Source organism: Procambarus clarkii, chromosome 18 (genome assembly GCF_040958095.1).
Source record: "Procambarus clarkii isolate CNS0578487 chromosome 18, FALCON_Pclarkii_2.0, whole genome shotgun sequence".
Classification (NCBI taxonomy): domain Eukaryota; kingdom Metazoa; phylum Arthropoda; class Malacostraca; order Decapoda; family Cambaridae; genus Procambarus; species Procambarus clarkii.
In genome coordinates, this window is record NC_091167.1 from 18,591,074 (window position 1) to 18,611,324 (window position 20,251).

At 40.8% G+C, this 20,251-nt stretch overlaps 1 protein-coding gene across 1 annotated transcript; it reads right to left on the bottom strand.

Annotated features, from left to right (window-relative positions):
- Positions 1-27: 27 nt before the first annotated feature.
- Positions 28-20,002, bottom strand: Ifrd1 (Interferon-related developmental regulator 1). Its single transcript, XM_045736986.2, has 9 exons — positions 19,730-20,002; positions 13,945-14,019; positions 11,946-12,072; positions 10,985-11,138; positions 6,528-6,710; positions 5,709-5,830; positions 3,167-3,321; positions 1,946-2,187; positions 28-788 (listed from the first exon to the last, which is right to left on the bottom strand). Exons 1-9 carry the CDS (start codon positions 19,803-19,805, stop codon positions 612-614), a joined length of 1,311 nt encoding a protein of 436 aa, XP_045592942.1. The 5' UTR covers positions 19,806-20,002; the 3' UTR covers positions 28-611.
- Between the last annotated feature and the right edge of the window lie 249 nt (positions 20,003-20,251).

Consider the following 20,251-nt stretch of genomic DNA (forward strand, 5'->3'; position numbering starts at 1 on the left):
ATCCTAACAAGGAAATTTTAAACACGATTTCATGCACAATTTATTAACCAAATGAAAAAATGTTAACCTCATCACCTGAAAACTTAGCATGTGTCAGGAAATCTATATAAAGTTATCAACTTATCTTCATTCGAACAGAAACTTCTTTGCTTTATTTATATAAAGATAAAACATTGACTTCGTATGGTAAACAATAAAGTTACAACAAAGATGGTTAAAACTCTTCATTGAAGGTATGTATGACCGACACGTGAAGCATGTCATCAATCATAAAGATTGGCACAAAAATTAAAATAAGGAAAATGGTTTCCAGTTAATATTTTCTGATTAAGAAAGCATTTAAATATTTAGAAATTTTACCTAAAACTGTTCTATAGTTATTATTTACATTTTTAAACAAAGTAACAGTTTAAAGAGATAAAAATGCCTTCTTAATTTAAAAAATAAAGGTAAAACAATTTAATAGGTCTCCAAATTTTTGTTTTAATGATATAAAAATTTAGTACTCTAAATAGACAATATTTATCTAGAGAAGTGTTAAATATCATGGATGAAAATGATGCAATGTTGGTGGCTTTAAGTTGAGGAGCTTGGTCATGACTTTGGATAAATCAGTCGTCGTAAGTTTTAGCAGCGGCCCTGTTGTCACGGTTCTTGTTACGGGCCATCTGGCGCGCTTTACTGGCAGGGGATTCACGGTTGGGCTTCTTCTGACCGCGACGTGCCAAAGCAGCCATGTTGCGATCTAGTTGTATTGGTGGAGGGCCAAGGCTGAACACATCACGTACCTGAAAGTTATGAAGACATTCTTTACAATCGTTATTTTATGATCGAGCCATAAAGTGTCTGAAAACAAATAACCCAACCCACACACACATGAAATGAACGTGACCATTTCAACCCATCCTAGACTTAAGGGTCCAGGATGGACTGAAATGCCATCACTTTTATATGAAAGTTTGTGTTGGATTATTTACACTAATACTTAGAAAGATTATTCCCAATTATTCCCAAAGAAGTACTGCATCTTAGCATGATGATCATTGAAGGTGAAGGAAAGACCCAATACATGTGTAAGTGTATTAAAACCAAAAATTTTTGGGGGATGCAACCTACATCCTTAATCTAGATACAGTACTCTAAACAATTGTTTAGTCCCTTAATAAAGGATGTATATTGCATCTAATATTTCTTCGGTTTTAATACACTTGCATTTGTATTGGGGCTTTTCTTCATCATTTAAGCACTGTGGCATTGTAGTAAGTTTCTCCATAATGAGCAGTTCAAATAATCATGGGCCACACCTGAATATACATGCTACAGTACTTATATTTAGGCCTATTAACATAATTTGGGGAGTCAGTATTCAAACTACCTGGTAATCCAAGTGGCAGGATAAAAACTGATAGTGTTCTCGTTCCCTCTTTACCCCCTCTCTCTCGTTCCATCTTTCCCTCTCTCTCTCTCGTTCCATCTTTCTCTCTCTCTCTCTCTCGTTCCATCTTTCCCCCTCTCTCTCTCGTTCCATCTTTCCCTCTCTCTCTCTCTCGCACTCTCTCTCTCTCGTTCCATCTTTCCCTCTCTCTCGTTCCCCCTTTCCCTCTCTCTCGTTCCCCCTTTCCCTCGTTCCCTCTCTCTCTCTCTCTCTCTCTCTCTCTCTCTCGTTCCCTCTTTCCCCCTATCTCTCTTTCGTTCCCTCTTCCCCTCTCGTTCTCTCTCCTCTCTCGTTCTCTCCCGCATTCTCTTTCGTTCTCTCCCGCATTCCCTCTCGCTCTCTCCTGCATTCCCTCTCGTTCTCTCCCACGTTCTCTGAGGTTTGACAACAGTTGCCGGTTACAGTCAATCGGTAAGATCTCATACCCAGGTAAGCTAATTGCCTCTCCTGGTTCTGGGTCCCTGTGGAGAAGCTAAATAGCATTTCTATACAACTTTTAAGTCTACTTACCCCAACATTGAAGGTAATATGAGTGCTAAGTCCCTGAGCTAGAGCACGACACAATGAAGAGTACTGCAACTTGAGAGACCACGTATCTAACAGTAGTTCTTGTCTCTGGTGTTGTGGTCCTACTGAGACAGTTTCACACGGTACCTCTCCCTCTTCAACTGTCCGAACAACATCTCTGAATGAAGCTCGCTGCTGTTTGCGATCTCTCTTGGCTCTGAACTTGTGGGAATCTGTTGCCAATTCTGAAAAAATTCAAAATTTAGAGTGTTGAGTATAAGCTAGATACATTGATGCTGAATCGGAGCTAATATGATCCACCCATGACTTGTCACTCACTAGCCTTATGGCGACCTTTTCCCTATCATGACAATTTTTTTACAAGAACTAGTGGATAAGTCTGCCTCAAGCCAGCACCAAGACACCAGCTAACACCACAAAAACACAGCCATCAGTAGCCATAACACACACTGCCAGCAGCAACTAGAAATGCTAGGAAAATTTAAGTATTACTAACTACGTACCAGTTACAGAATACAAAATTACACCAACCACCAAAGCAGGGTTGCAGGAGCAGATAGCCCCCATATCACGGCCAGGCTACCCATGCAAGCTAAAGCTGTATGTACTGTATTACAAAATTATTAGGAATAAGAGCATCCAAGGAACCCCCTCCCACACACACACAAAAAATTAAAGTGTCTTTAGTTAACATTTAAATCAATTGTATATAGCATTCAGCTTTTTTGGGCCTCATATTTTCAGGCAGCATTTGCTGCTCAATAAGTTGCCGTTTAAATACACAACATTCCACTTGCAGGAGCCTAGTTCTGCCCACTTGCAGAATAAAATATGCTGCTGCCAGACATAAGATGAAAACAATTTAACTTGGGTTGCTCCCTCTTTTTCCAAAACCATATTGTGAGAGAATGCTGGTCTCTTGGCTAGGCTTGCTAACCCATGGTTGCAATGCTGTGCAATCTTGTGCACTGTGCAATTTATATTGCCTTTATCCCAAGTTGCAGTACCCACGTGTTGGGTATCTACACTGTACCCCACACCTGGTTAAAATATAAATTATTATGTCGGATTTCAAGGGCTGCAAATAAAGGTAACTCACATAAGCCTCAAGAGATGTATGCTAACAGCATACTACTGAGAAGCAACACCAGGTCAACAATACAAGCAGTCAATAATGAGGCTCTAATCTTTCTCTACACTAACCTTTCAATGCAGAGCAGAGTTCTCCCTCCCTATTCCAATAGTAATCATCATCATGAGTGCGAGCACCTTCATACAGAAGAGCCACACCTTCTCCGGCTTGTATGCGAAGATCTACGTCGCTGCAGCCCAGAAGATCAAACATCTCCCTCAGTAATCTGTCAAAATATTTCTTATGAACTTTACATGCTGATAAAAATTATTTCCATTCACAATTAGGTAAAAATATAAGCAAGCTCCAAAAATTTGAAAAAGATCAAAATCTACAAAATTTACCACACCGCTTTATTTTTTGACTACTACACTAAAGTGGGTTTAAGAAAATATACACACGTGTGTTTCAACACTTGAATTTATACAATTATATTTGTACCTTGGGTTGCAGGACATTTTGAACATTGTGTGTTGATTGGCATGCATGATTTCCCCCAGTGCTGCCCGTTTCCCTGGTTCCTGCACACAATCTCAACCACTCTCTTGCCAGATTTCATTAATATTACTAAATATAAATGCAAATCTATTCTTAAATTTGGTTATGATGTCTCCAAAATAGAGAAATTTTGTTGAAAATACAACTGTGAAGTTTATGTATGATCTATAGAAAAAAAGGGGCAGCTAAAATTACCTTCAAATACATAACAAATATTGATGGGAAATGTTCTTCTATTAGTGCACATGACAAAAATACCAGTGTTGAATGTATCGCAACTCCATTTTCTGCTCGAGCCCTGGAGGCTCCGTGAAGTTATCCAAACTGTTGTGCGCTATACTGTATTAGTTTGGGGTCACCCGTCACAGGAGTTCTTATGCCTACCAGGAACCACAAGCCAGAACCTGGTCCTCTCAGAGGTGCAGGGTAACCAGTCCTCTTAAAATCTTAAAATAACGTCGCTTTTCGTGTTGTAATCCACAAGTTAGTAGGAATTATTAGCTAGAGGATCATTACTACAACACTTAACGAATGATGATTGGAAGTACATGTTAAGTAGACAGACTATGGATCACATATCTAAGAAAGGTCAAGGGATTAAGACCGCAGCTACTTAGCCAAATTAATAATTCCTGGAAAGAGGAATTATTCTTCTTCAGGCTTCTAGGAACAAGATTACCGCTTCTAGGGATAAGGTTAATCGGATTATACCTTCCTTGAGAGGCGGGGTGAAATGGTTGAGGTAGATGGCTGATTGGAGCCAGTCTGATTGTGGGAGTTGAACTGAGAAGTCCTCTGGATCTCCGTTGTGGCAGCAGTGAAGTGTAGCAGACAGCTATGCGAGAGCCTGATGTGATTGTAGTGACGAAGTTAAGTCTGCAGTATGTGAGTTTTGGTTGAAAGACTAACCGGGTGTGGAGCATTGTAGTAATCATTCCGTATTAGGGACTTAGTCGGAAGTTACGAGTGCAATTGGTGATCGCGGAGGTCAAGTGGTCTATGGGTATTGGAAGTGTATTTACCCAATAGAGTATGTTAATATGTTATTATTTGTCAGAGTCTATTCTTTGTAATTAAATGACAAAACCCGACGGCCTTTAAATACCTTCCATATGTTCACTCATTGTGTTCCAGTACAAACCTAGTGGTACGCCTCAAGGGTCTGGTGTGTGTAGGAGTACACGGTGGTAGTAACGGTTGCTGAGACAAGGTGTTGTGTGTTGTGTAATCGCTGTGTTCGGAATGAACCGGGGTTCAGCGTCACGACATTCGCTCGTATGAGCACTATGGCCAAAAATGGATGAAACATTTCAAATTTCAGTAATTTGAAATGAAATTAGCTAGCGAAAGTGATGAACTGTCCCGTTTTCTGTTTGGAGTCCTCTGGCTTACTAGGCAAGATTAGGAGAGGAAACTTTCAATTAATGACTTGACAGTTTTCATGACATTTTGAAACCTTAGGAGAACTTCCTGTCAGCTCTGGTAGGTTAATCTAAGCTACCAGAGGACTTAACTTGCTGTTTTGGAAAAAACAAAAAACAGAAATACTTTTTTTTATTTTCAAATTACGTCCATTTTCGGCCATATAGGCAAATGGCCAAATTCCGACATAATTTGTAAGAGGAGAGGTTGTGCATGGAGCAGTGACTTATGAGCACTTTACATCTAAAGAAGGCCATAATTGCCATCAACAGGGAAAGGACCCAGAACGATAGGTGAATCCAAACGGACCACTGTCTGGTTAACCTGTGCAATCTACATCCCAAAAGATCAAAATAACTCTCAACAGAAACCAAACAAGCAACCCTTCATACGACTAGCACTTCTGCTCATTAGCGCTACCCCCCCTCCAGTATCGGAGGAGGGGGTAGTTTGGATAGCTTCAGGGAGCCGATGGGGTTCCCCACAGAAAATAGTTCGGAAAAAAAATACATTTGTTGAACCAGACACAGGAGGTAATTGCAAATATCAATTGGAGCCATTTAAGCGTTAATTGACAAAAATAATTTCACAGGGCACTTGTAATTATGAAGTTACTTACTTCCACAAAAAGGAATACAAAGATACTCATTTCTTGCAAAAAGATTACACGACTAGTTAGAAAACTAGACCTACTTGTTGGCCATAGTGTAGACGGAGGTGGGTGAGAGGAGACAAAGCAGGAGACAAAACCCATTGAGCGCAGCGGTGTGTAGAGCTGTTACAGCAGGCGGATGACTAGGCAGCTCCCCATTACCCTATTGAGAAAACTTATTATTTACAAAGTTTTTCTAGTCTGTGATCAATAGCAAAAAAGAAGACATGCAATATAACACTTTCAAACAGTTACCGTACTAGGTTTACACACTCAACCCACGCATCTGAAACTTAAGGAAGTGATAATGTTCTGGGGCTAGATTCACGAAGCTGTTACGCAAGTACTTACGAACGTGTACATCTTTCCTCAATCTTTGATGGCTTTGGCTACATTTATTAAACAGTTTACAAGCATGAAAACTTGCCAATCAACTGTTATTGTTATAAACAGCCTCCTGGTGCTTCGGAGCTCATTAACTGTTTAATAATTGTAAACAAAGTCACCAAAGATCGAGAAAAGATGGACAGATTCGTAAGTTTTTGTGTAACTTCTTCGTGAATCTGGCCCCTGGTCTGTCTTGGACCATTATCAAGTGCGATAATCATTCAAGATGGATTGAAATGGCATCACTTTTTCTTTTCAAATGTGTGGGTTGAGTATCTAATTTTCAGCCATTCTGTGATTTACGTACTGTCTGCAATTACCAAGATTATTTTACCATACTGATTTAAGTGCAGATTGATGATCAATAGTACAGCATTTACATAAACTAAAGAAAATTTAAATGCATTTATTTGAAAAGCTCTTAAATTCATAATATAACATGCTAAGGAGGGGAAACCATTTATAAATTATACCTTTGGTAAAGAGCCACTGAACACAGAATGGAGTGTGTTCATGGCAGAGGTAACATCGGCTAGATCATGACAGGCCAAGAATGCAGACAAAGCCAAAGTATATGCACATTCTTGTCGTCCGGCCAGAGGTCCAGAGGGATCGGTCACAGCAACAGTCAACACAGGCTCCAAAGTCTTGTACACCTGTAATCCAAGATAAAAAAATTTTTTAAAAACATTCTCACGCTTTACAAAATTAATAAGCTAAGAAACCTACTGTATTGACTACAATACTGGGGCCCTGGTGGACAGCACGCTGGACACACAATCTTGTAGCCCGGGTTCGATTCCCAGTGCCAGCAAGAAAACAAAATGGGCAGAATTTCTTTCATTCTGATGCCCTTGTTATCTAGCAGTAAATAAGTACCTGGGAGTTAGACAGCTGTTACTGGCTGCTTCTGAGGGGGGGGGGAAGAGAAAGGAAGAGAGAAAAACAGAGGGAGAAAGGAAGAGAGAAAAACAGGGAGAAAGAGAAAGAAAAAGAGATAAAGAAAGAGAAAAGACAGAGAGAAAAGAGAAAAGAGGAGAGAGGAGAGAGAAAAGAGAAAAGAGAGGAGAAAAGAAAGAGAAGAGAAAAACGAGAGAAAAGTGAGAGAAAAGATAAAATAGAGGAGAGAAAAGAACAGAGAAGAGAGAGAAAACTGAGAAAAGAGACGAGAAAAGAAAGAAAAGAGAAAGAGAAAGAAAGAGAAAGAGAAAGAGAGAAAGAGAAAAGAGAAGAGAAAAGAGAGGAGAGAAACAAAAAAATTAGTAGTTAGTAACAGTTGATTGATTGACAGTTGAGAGAGAGGCTGAAAGAGCAGAGCTCAACCCCTGCAAGCACAACTAGGTGAATACAACTAGATGAATACTCTCCCTTTATAATACATAAAACCATATAAAACACAAGCAGCCATTAACCCCTGCACTATGACCTGTTTTGTGTGGAAACACTCTAGTACGCACGTAAAATAAAATAAAAAAATAAGCTCTGTAATATTGCTAAAATTCATTCCCTCATCATAGAAAAGTTTAAAAGAATTGCTTTGGCTATGGTGGAGTGAGGAAATACTGCAATGGCGTCACCTATTCACAAGCGCTGATGAACGAGACACCCGGGCCAGCCTATTTAGATACAATATATTCATACAATACTGTATTTATAAATTTAGATATACTGTATTTAGATATAATGCAAGTAACTTTCCCACCCTCTTTCAATCTCCCCCTTCCTCTCTATTTACCTCTCGCCAGGCTGACAGCAAGGGTTCCCCCGAATATATTTATATGTTTCCAACATGTTTCTGCACTTTTTTTCATAATTATACAATAGTGTGTAATTTGATAAATTTCCTTAAAGAAACGTGCAGAACATCAATAAACACATACATTTGTGTAACTAATACTGTATGTGCACAATATTATATTCTTCAAACAATAAAAGTTTTCCTATTATCACACACTATAGTAGTAGTAGTGTAGTAGGCATCCATCAGTCTCATGAGAGAGTTGCGATCTGGTTGTTGGTCTGGAGTGGCCTCTCCAGGGCGCAAAGCCAGGGTAGGTTGATATGGAGGTGTGTATACACATTATACACATTTGATATATAACAAACCACTTGTTTATACACCATAACAGTGCACAGTACAGTACTTTGATTTTTTCAAAAGCAGTGATGAATAGGACTTTCAATTCCATTATCTACATTACAGAATATGTATAACATATGTTTGTGTAATATTTGCACCGCAATATAATATTACAACAATAAAACATACCATTTTGTATGTTATCACACTGTATTCACACGTTATACATAATTATCTACATGTTTATGTACTGTTGCTAACCACTAAGCAGTTCTGCCAAGTGTGATAATCTCGTAACAATTGAGTTATGAATGGCACAGTCACACACTCACCCATTGCCAACGGCACATGAAAATGCAAAACTCACCCCAATATGCTATACACATCACTACCTCTAGCCAAAATCCTTGTCATTAAATCCTGAACATGAATAATTTTTCACATGTTCATTTTCAAAAGTGGCATGAGGTCCCCCATGATGTGTAGAGGCATCAAACAGCAGCAGTGTCCTGTGGCTGTCTACCTCGCTTTAGGAACATCACCACCAGCACTAGGTTTACTGATATTTGAACTTTTGTATATAATCTGTCAGGACTATTTTTTTATATCACCATCAATAAATAATTGCAAATACTGTACTTATTTATTTCATCATTATTAAGCGACACTGTGGGCATGAGCTGCATGGCGGTGTCATTAGCTGGTGATGCTGCTGCATGATCTACACATGGCTGCTGTGTTGGTACCGAGGCCCTCGCACCCACGAGGGGTGCCCATGTTTCTTTTGTAAGATGGAATTTGTTTACAGACACATGAGGAAGTAATGAGCCCCATATATCCGTGGGAGTTTTAAATCTTACACCAAGCCTAAAATCAAGTCACATAATTCCTCAGCATAGAGGAAACTGCTCTGCATACCGCGTATTACAACTGGTATGGAATTTAATCCAGACGAATGTCTGGACACCACCACCAGTACACCCTCCACCTACCCTGAGAGGCCCAGGAAAGTGTGCAACTGCAAGACCTGACGGTTCCTTGTATGTCTAGGTAACTGCCTGTTACGGTGCCGATTCCTCGTTCCAAGCCTCAGTGACAGAGGATGTGACGTCACCAACAAGGGTATAAATGCAGCACTGTACCATGACCTCACTCACCTCAGGAGTCTCTCTCATCAAGTGCTCGGGTAATCAACACTCCTGCCTCTGCACGTCACTTGCCTCCCACTTCTTTGTGTGCAGGTTTTAAGTGCTCTTATGTAAATAGTGTACTGTAATTTGTGTCACCCTTATTTTTGTGTTATAATAAGTTTATTTGTGGTGTGTTATTTCTCTTGTATGCTAGCCAAGTGTGTTCAATAAGAGCTTTTGGGTATTTTTCCATGTGTTATTTGCTCATTTTGATTTTAGAGTAAATTGTCTTAAATTTTTGTGAGAGTATTCCTTCACTCCTCTGCAATTTTCACACTCCAACGGCCTATGGGATGTTTGTTTTCTTAATGCGAAGTGCGTGCCACATTCCATCTGTCCAGTATGGAATGTGGATAGATGTACGGCTCGCACTACTGAGTCACGTCAGACAAGCCTAGTAGATGTTCTCAGCTGAAGGATTAGTACATTATTTTCAAATGTTTCACAAGTGATACAGTAATCATGCTTCCGAGGCAGTAATTTTAACACTTTCGCTGCCTGATGCTGTAATATGCAGCAGAAAACCAAAATACGCGGAGTGAGTGATGACGCAAACGTCGTCATTAATTAGAAAGTTTGTAAAAATTCAACCTATTGTCTGAATATGTGAGTCTTTAAAAATGCACTCTGTCTTTCCATTCTCTGTATACCCCATGTGGCATCCTGACCCCGCCGTGTGGGTATCTACCCACACTGGAGGCTCACTATTCTCGTGACCTGGCTGGAGGCTCGCTATTCTCGTGACCTGGCTGGAGGCTCGCTATTCTCGTGACCTGGCTGGAGGCTCGCTATTCTCGTGACCTGGCTGGAGGCTCGCTATTCTCGTGACCTGGCTGGAGGCTCGCTATTCTCGTGACCTGGCTGGAGGCTCGCTATTCTCGTGACCTGGCTGGAGGCTCACTATTCTCGTGACCTGGCTGGAGGCTCACTATTCTCGTGACCTGGCTGGAGGCTCACTATTCTCGTGACCTGGCTGGAGTCTCACTATTCTCGTGACCTGGCTGGAGGCTCACTATTCTCGTGACCTGGCTGGAGGCTCACTATTCTCGTGACCTGGCTGGAGGCTCACTATTCGTGACCTGGCTGGAGGCTCACTATTCGTGACCTGGCTGGAGGCTCACTATTCGTGACCTGGCTGGAGGCTCTCACCTGTGACAGCCATGACCTCGAGTCGAAAAAGTTTCCCTATTCCGGTTATTTTATCTCAAGTATTTGTTGTTACCAGCTTTATAAACACTGCAAATTAACTTCAAGATGAATAGTGATCAAGTACAAAGCCACTCATGAAGAAAGCAGTGAAAGAAACATTTGAGGGAAAAGTTATGGAGTGTTCATCGTAAGTATAGAAAAGCGACTTATGTTCCTATATGCAAATACTGTAACCCTTTACAGCATTCTATTGCGAACAATTTGATACCAAATTGAACAACGTAGCACGAAAATTGAGGTGAGAAAGCTGAAAAATAGTATAAACATTGGAGTGTTGTGGTGAGCTCACAGGCAACTCTCGACCCACTCTGCGGCATGCGGCAGCGAAAGTGTTAATAAATGACTGAATAAAAAATTAAACATATGCACATTTATTTCAGATGTCATCAAGCCCGTCAACCCCATCCTCTACATAACCCAATGCCTGTCATGCAGGGAAATGAAGCCTAACCTCTTCTGCCTCGTTTAATTGCGACAGACTGAGGATTAGAAGAGATGCCAGTCTTGCCGCGGCTGCCTGCTCCGGCCCTCTGCCTTTTCTCAGTGACCGTTCAACCAAGTCACTTATGGTTTGGTGATGGTCCAAAAGGAATGGTGTCAACACTCTGTAGAGTTATAAGGGGATATTAATAGGGTGTTAAGTATATTAACACTAAATAGAACACGAAACAATGGATATAAATTTAAGAAGTTTACATTCACGAAAGATATGGGTAAACAATGGCTTAGAAATAGGGTGGGTGATTTAAGGGACAGATTACCAGGTAACAAAATAAATGTGGGATCATGGTGCATTTCAAGCATCGGTTAGGAAACATACAAATGAGTTTGGCTAGATCTAAATGGCTTCCTCTCAAACCAAAAGGCCTTCTCTTAACATAAGAGAAGCTAACAAGTTACCGAGGGTTCTGAACAAAAAAGTGCATTATGAAATTAACTAATTGCAGCAGTAGTAACAAGAGAAACTAAAGCATTTCTATAAGTGCCAAGATGTATTGCATTGAGGTAATAGTTTGAAAGCACTCACATATTCAAGTGGAATATTTAGAGCAGCATTTTTCAACCAGCTAACTAGGGGTTCAACATGAGTTGGTGATAAACATGCTAATTTGAATAAAATGCATATGTATTTTTGAGTCATTGTTGTTTAATTTTCCTCATTTAACTCCCATTTAACACAGAAATTGTCTGACAATGAAATCCTTGTATTCATATAAAGCACAACCTAGAATTATTTCAAGGGTACAAAGGTTGAGAAATGCCCATCTAAGGCATTTAGAAAGTACTTTTTCCTTAACTATTTCTAAATTTAATTGAATCATTAATTAAGTGTAAAGCTATTACTAGATTTGGTTAGAATATACTGTACCTCAAAGGAACTCCAAAGAGGAGAATAACCGAGTACTACCAACCTCTTCTGAAAAGCAGTGGTGAGGGATATCAGAGCATTGGTGCGGGTATGTACCGACTTCTCCAAGGCCAGGTCCATGGCCTCGCGCACCTTCTGTTCGTACGTCTCCAGCTCTGATATTCCTTCATCTGTCAACCAAATTTAGCATTATTGCCCCTATCCCAAGTGCTCGTTAAACTGCATCATTCTCTCGCATGAACAAGTACAGTAAACTAGCTAATTTAAGTTACTGTAATTGCAACCAGTTCCCTAATGAATTAAGCAGATTAGGTTTTTAATTTTTTTTAGTGGGGGGGGGGGCAATTTTTTTTTCATTAGCACTAACAATATAACTTACTTTTGCATATAGTATTTGTTTAAGTTTACTGACATTTAAAACAATGAATTTAGCTTAAATATTTAAACAGGATTTAGCTTAACAAATCAGATATTTAATTCCAAGTATAAGGCTTTACTTGCTCAAATTTATGCAAATTAAGCATCCCCCCTCCCCCCCACACATACATTTACCCCCATACACACCAACACTTAGATATACTATTTAAACTTTGTGCCCCGCCCATGGCTGGTTTGGATTCACTCCTGTTACAAATGCCTCTGCAGTACTGTTTAGCCACAGTACATGTTATCCAGGACTTTGCTGTTATTCTTGCTGCTAGCCACAGGATTGTACTTTGTCACTCATTGTGCTTTTAGCCAAGACTTTTTTGGGGATACTTCTGAAGTCTGCTTGATTGCTTTGTTTATTGTTGGCCTCGTCAGCATCTCTGCTGCTGTTTCCAGAGGAAATTGCTTGAATTTTGAAAGCAGCAACAGTTCTCAACTCCCACTTCACCATACATTTCAATTGAAACCTGTTATTCAGCCCTTCAAGAATGTGGGCATTTTAAAAATATTTGGGCTCTACAATGGACAAAATAGCTAACCCCCTTTAGTGGTATGCCCCCTGTGACAGCATGGTGGGAAGACATTTGGACACCTTCTGGCAGGCTTGGACCTGGGTCCTTCACACTGTCTCTAAAAGTCTAATTTAAACATGTTGCCTGTACCCCCCTTTTGTGTCTAGATCCTACCCAGTCATCTACCCCTTTATTTTGCACTTGGAAAGAAAGATGATCACAGTAATATGTTCCTTCTAGGTTGAGTTACTGCTGTTTTCCCATACAAAAAGAACATTCTTTACAGCCCACTTCTATTTGAATTTGTAGCTCAACCCACAAATTCCTCAACCAAATTTTAGGATGACCATCATGTTCTTGATTAACCAGGTGGTGTCAAGCCAGTGTTGGCTCATTTCCCTGGATTTAAACGATGTTTACTGACATGTGCCTATCCTCTTGCAGTTCATGGACTGACAGGTGTTCTAAATGCGACACCTCAGTTAGCATTTTCGGGGTAAACTTTTCTACCAGCATTTTTACCAAACTCGGGTGGTTCTCCACGAGAGGTATCACTAGATAATCAACATTCTGAATAATCAAGCCTTATAGTCACACACCTTGTCTCCTAATCAATAGTAATTTTCCTCATCAGCTGGTTCGTTTTGGCTTCTCCATAAATTTGGGGAGGTCACAGCTGAAGGCAACCAAGTCTCTTCATTATTAGGTATGAGCTAATTATCATGCATCAGCACTCACACAAGCTGCCTACTAGTGTACCATGAGATGGTTATCACTAAACAGTACAGTACTGCCATATTGTTCCATGACACACAACACTTCTAATTAAGGGGCTGTCACAATCAAATACTTTTTGTTATACCAATGTGAAATTATACAATTAGTGATAATTGGCACAAAGCAAATTCAGTATTATTCAAGCCTATAATGCACATCATTTATAAATGATTGTTCACAATCCAAATATTGTAGCACTTTTACTCTGGCCAAAGTGGAGCATTTTGTGTACATTATCTCAACATGACTAAATGGACAGAAGGTACATACATTAATACAATACAAATGAACACACAATTTGAGTATGGAATACACAACACACACCATCGGTGAGCTGAGCTGTGGAGTCAGTGCGGTCGCTGCCCACACTTACAGTGTCCTCCTCTTCACCAGCAACACCTGCCGGGGAAAACCAAACAATTAAAAAATAATAAAGACCAACTTTCAGAAGCATTATACAAACAGTGAAGACATTGTTGACAAGCTAATGTAGACCTTGAGGGAGCCGGTCGGCCGAGCGGACAGCACGCTGGACTTGTGATCCTGTGGTCCTGGGTTCGATCCCAGGCGCCGGCGAGAAACATTGGGCAGAGTTTCTTTCAACCTATGCCCCTGTTACCTAGCAGTAAAATAGGTACCTGGGTGTTAGTCAGCTGTCACGGGCTGCTTCCTGGGGATGGAGGCCTGGTCGAGGACCGGGCCCGGGGACACTAAAAAAAAGCCCCGAAATCATCTCAAGATAACCTCAAGATAACCTCTACCTCATGCACCTACACAAGAACTGAGAACTGACCAATTACTGTATAACCAATTAATCTTTTACCCAGTAATTATGGGAGCAACTTTAAAGTTGCACCCGTTACAGTAAATTCTGAACAACAACACTGAAAAAAGGAAACAGAAGGCATTCAATTTCAATGTGTTGGATATGGAGTACACAGGTAAGGTAATTATCAGAAGAAAATGCCAAGCCATTACAACTATATAGCACTTGGAAGGAATGAGGATAAGGTAAAGGATTAGGATAGAGGGAAGGAATGTTGTCCAGCCATTAGGACAGTCAAGGGTGGAACGCCGACCGGCAAGTAGCAAGACCGTCGCTCTACCGTCCAGCCCAAGTGGTTGGTCACATGGGCATAATGCATCAACAAAATCCTGCACATGAATCACACCCAAAACCAATAACCATTAGTGTGGGCACAATGTGAGTAGAACTACCTGTCCACTACATGAGAAGACAAGAGTACTCTACTACTGTACCTAAATTCTTTATAGTAAAACTTTCAGTTCAAAATACATACTAGACAAATACAGTATATTCAAAATATCTTTCCTTGCACAACACTCAATTGGGTAGTCACCAATTACTGGGCACCCGAGGAAAGACACTCCAGGGCATATATCATTGGATAATACTAAACTGTTCTTGGATGATAATGCAGCCCATTCTTGCCAGTGTTTCCAATGTCTAGTAACTGTCGTACTATAGTGCCCTATCCTAACCTACCAGAGAATCCACCAACAATAAAGTGACATTACAGTATGTCAGTTTCGAGCCCCGCTACCATTTTCTTGTACGACAGTTTTTGGCCTGGGGCAAGTATGTCAAAATGCAATTTGCTGTTAAGGGGATGGGTTGGACAATGTATATGTTAAAAGAAAACCCCAAATTGGATACCAACACACAGAAAATGACATTCAGCCAATTGCATTTAGTAGCTCATGCATTTCCTTACAATGATATGCAATACTCCTTGGTCAGCTATTGTTTATTTGGCAGGGAAAACAAAACTGACTGAGGGTTCACAACAAAGGTAATACTGTAATGGCAAGAGGGAAACTAGTTAAAAGAAAAGCATGACCTTGTACACAAGAAAACAATTAGAAGTATACAAGCTACTGTATTTTAAGACCATAATGGTACTGTATATACTGTACAGTATACAAATATCCTGTGTATAAGTGCAACTATAACCCAATATGGTTATATCAATGTTTAGTCTATATAATAGGGGCAGCAACAGCTTGCAGCACCAAAATATCCCAAGTTAAGCCTGGCCCCAGGCAGGGCTTGAAGATGAAAACAACTCCCAGAACCCACTCTGGGTATACTCCAGATACTATGCTATACGTAAAGAGTTCATACGGGGGCAAAAAAGGTCTTGTTCTTTTTCCTTTATTCTTTGTTCACATAACTGTATTTAATGTATCATGTTTAGGTGATACTTAAAAGCAGGACAAAAATCTGTGGTGGTTAGAGGCAAAGATGAGAAACGTCAGCTGTGACAATTATCAGCTGATTAGATAAACTGCAATACTGTTCTTGAGAAAACAAAAATAATGAACTTGACTGCTGAAGAGGGTTGCCACTTAACCAGGTCAACCATTAACCACTCCTATATGGCACATTATACATGAAGGACATGTGCTAAACATTCTTATAGACAAAGCAACCATGCATTACTATTTATTCTAGATAATGAATAATTTGGGGAAGATTTGGCCAGGGTACAGTTACTTCCATGGCAATTTATCATTCCACCAGTCTTTAGAGATGGATCAAAATGGGTTACAGACATAGGGCTAATTAAAATACCTGATCAGCATAATCTTCAGACAGATACACAAATCAAGGGTACACGTGATAAGCCAAGTGTTTGGGTTTATAGCCTCGACAGTCCTCACCAAGAAGGTAACGTCCCTCTTGTGTGTGTGATGAAACCCCTAATCACATTTTTGCCCATGCATGCAATTTGCCATTATTAAATACATGTTCTTTAACACACAGTACTCAACTGTACAACACTGCATAACGTAAGGAACCCAGACTATTTTATGCTCAACCTGGCCACAATTTATGGCTTATTCATATACTGTACGTAGATATTTACATTTTTTTGGCTATTTACTACAACATTTTTGGGATAAGTGTAGATTAATGTTAAATAATAGTTATAATTCATTACGTTGGGGAAAGGCAGCCCCTGTACCTTCCACAGCTGGTGCACTAACAAGGTCGGCACCCAACAGGTAACCAGCACACCTTCCACAGCTGGTGCACTAACAAGGTCGGCACCCAACAGGTAACCAGTACACCTTCCACAGCTGGTGCACTAACAAGGTCGGCACCCAACAGGTAACCAGCACACCTTCCACAGCTGGTGCACTAACAAGGTCGGCACCCAACAGGTAACCACACACCTTCCACAGCTGGTGCACTAACAAGGTCGGCACCCAACAGGTAACCAGCACACCTTCCACAGCTGGTGCACTAACAAGGTCGGCACCCAACAGGTAACCACACACCTTCCACAGCTGGTGCACTAACAAGGTCGGCACCCAACAGGTAACCACACACCTTCCACAGCTGGTGCACTAACAAGGTCGGCACCCAACAGGTAACCACACACCTTCCACAGCTGGTGCACTAACAAGGTCGGCACCCAACAGGTAACCAGCACACCTTCCACAGCTGGTGCACTAACAAGGTCGGCACCCAACAGGTAACCACACACCTTCCACAGCTGGTGCACTAACAAGGTCGGCACCCAACAGGTAACCAGCACACCTTCCACAGCTGGTGTACTAACAAGGTCGGCACCCAACAGGTAACCACACACCTTCCACAGCTGGTGTACTAACAAGGTCAGCACCCAACAGGTAACCACACACCTTCCACAGCTGGTGTACTAACAAGGTCGGCACCCAACAGGTAACCACACACCTTCCACAGCTGGTGCACTAACAAATGGTGAACGATACAACCTGGCACCAATAAATACATGTGTAACCACTTTCACCCTATTTACAAAGGTCAAGATATACTCAACTTAAGAAGCTGAAGTGAAAGGTGCCTGCCTATGCCTCCACATCTCAGAATGCAACAGACTCAAGACAAAGAATTGTCGAAAGGTTTCCCATCATACTACATTACTTACCAACTGACCAAAGTGCATAGTCAGCTGTAAGACATTTCAAGATTAAGCCCCACAACCTGGACACTATTGTAAAATATGAAACTATTGCACCATTCACTGCTTTTTTGCTCTTTAACCAAAATTTTAGACCTTATTTCTAAGCGTAACCTCTGCACTGTGAACCTTTTAAAATGACATTCCCATGGTGCACCAAAAATCAATTATTCCGAAAACAGTATTTTGTCTTTTGGAATTGTTAACTAGCCTGAGGGGGGGAGGGGGCCTGACAGCCGAGTGAACAGCGCTTCGTATTCGTAGTCCCGAGGTTCCGGGTTCGATTCCCGATGGAGGTGGAAACAAATGGGCAGTTTCTTTCACCCTGATGCTCTTGTTTACCTAGCAGTAAATAGGTACCTGGAAGTTAGACAGCTGCTACAGGCTGCTTCCTGGGGGGGTGTAACATCCTGGAACATGAAATGCAATCAGTTGACAGCCAGGCCACAAATTATTACTGTTGGATTAACAGGACAAGCAATTAAGAATTATAGTCAATTGTCCTTTCCTGCTGAAGGCTTGAACCTTGGCAGACATTGCTCACAAGGAAAGTGGGTCACTGATGCGGTACAAACCAATAGCACCTAAAAATGAGGTAAAGGTCTGAAAATCTCACTTGACCTTCTGCCATTTATTGAGATCAAAAGGGTTAGAATAGATTTAATGGAGGATATACATTGTTGATTGCTTCTTATGTTTCAGTGCCCATCTGCCCACTTGCTTTTTAATGTATTGTATAGACCAAGTTCCCAGTAGTCCCAATAGGGAACACACGCACACAATCATATTTATCGCACACTTCCTACCAACTCTTTCACTCCAGCATGTTACTTTTGGTGTGTGGTCAAATGACACACAACAGTATGGCAAAGCCCATTTCCCAATTATCAAAACTGCACATACCATTAGCACATACAGTACTGTATTAGCATAGCAAGTTCTATGCTAATACAGTACTGTATTAGCATAGCAAGTTCTATGCTAATACAGTACTGTATTAGCATACATTAGGCTGTGTTAGGTTAGGTCTTAAAATCTGTTGTGTTAGGAAGGGAAGGGAACTATCAGGGGATCAGGGGGGAAGTGCCAAGTCATTACAACTATATAGCACTTATAAGGGGTCAGGATAAGGATTTGGGATGGGAAGGCGGGAAGGAATGGTGACCAACCACTTGGACGGTCAGGGATTGAATGTCGACCTGCATGAAGCGAGACCGTCGCTCTACCATCAACCCCAAGTGGTTGGATCATTATTAGGAACATCTTGAAATGTGTTGTTAGGTATGTTTTCAAATCGTGTGTACAATGTGACTAGTTTCCAAACATACTCTTTAAACATTAAGGTACTTTTTCATTTAAATTATGCACTCCCCATTGGCCAGGCACTTAATAGGTGCAGGAACAGCCACATTGTTTTAAATTACAGCATTGATGAATTAGAGAAGACATTAGCATATATAGTATCTTTATACTTTTAGTTAGATAAGCCTAATAAGCTTTATAGAGGCCAATACACAGCCCCCATCATGTACCCCCCCCATATGGTGGGGGTCGAGTCACCTCACACACAACACATCCCCAACAGACTTTACAACCACCTTAACCTTACCCAAGCCAGCCTAACCCCCAAGCCAATACATATTACCCTAACAATATATATATATATATATATATATACGCTTCCTGACAACAGGACAAAACACTGTGGTCGAAGAGGCGTGTTTAACCCCACCAGCAACACAACTGGTCAGTAGTGTTCAACACACACAACATAATGGTCTCGCCCACTCAAACTTAAGTTAAGTGTTCGTTGGCTTTAAAAAGTTGTGATAAAAGTTACATAAGAATGAAGGTAACTGAAGACCTATTGGCCATTCGAGGCAGCTCCTATTCATATCCACCCAATCTCATTCATTACAAGTGAAGTGAACTAAAGGTAACTGTAGGTAATGTTACAGTAGTCATAACACAAGAAAACTTTGGCATAAAGGTTGTGCATCGAGGGGTGATAGGCCTCGATAATCTCCCCGCGGCTCATGTACCTTAATGACCCCTCTTGCCGCTCATAGGCCTTCACTAAAAACACAAAACTGGCGGGAAATAACAGAGAAAGGGACTTGAAAACGCCATAAACCCACCCGGAACTGTGAGGGCCGTGGCTGCTGCTGTGGCGGCGGCGGCAGCCTTCCTCGACACCTTCTTCTCCCGTGGCATGTTTCCCGGCGCACACACGCTAGTTCACTACGATTTACACCACTTCACGAAGGCAGAGTCCTGGGATCCCTAAAACAACACCAATATATTGCCTGAGGGAAGAATGAAAAATATTGTGGCTCCAAAACCATACGCATCGTGTCCAAGAGCTCGACTGAATCGTGAGATTCACGATATGGCGGCGCTCGGGCCTCGTCGCTTGCGTCACCTCTTGTCGTACTATCCATATTTACACACTTTACGCCATCAATATCTTGATATAAATATCTAATATCCTCATTAATATCAAATACATATTGACTCTTCCTTCCTTATTCATTTTAAGTTCAGATATATTAATTCAATCAATATAAATAAGGTATTAGTTGTGTGTCATCACGTTGTATAGATATATACATGTATACCGTTTTAATTAATCTCTTCATACAAATGCACTAACTTAAAAT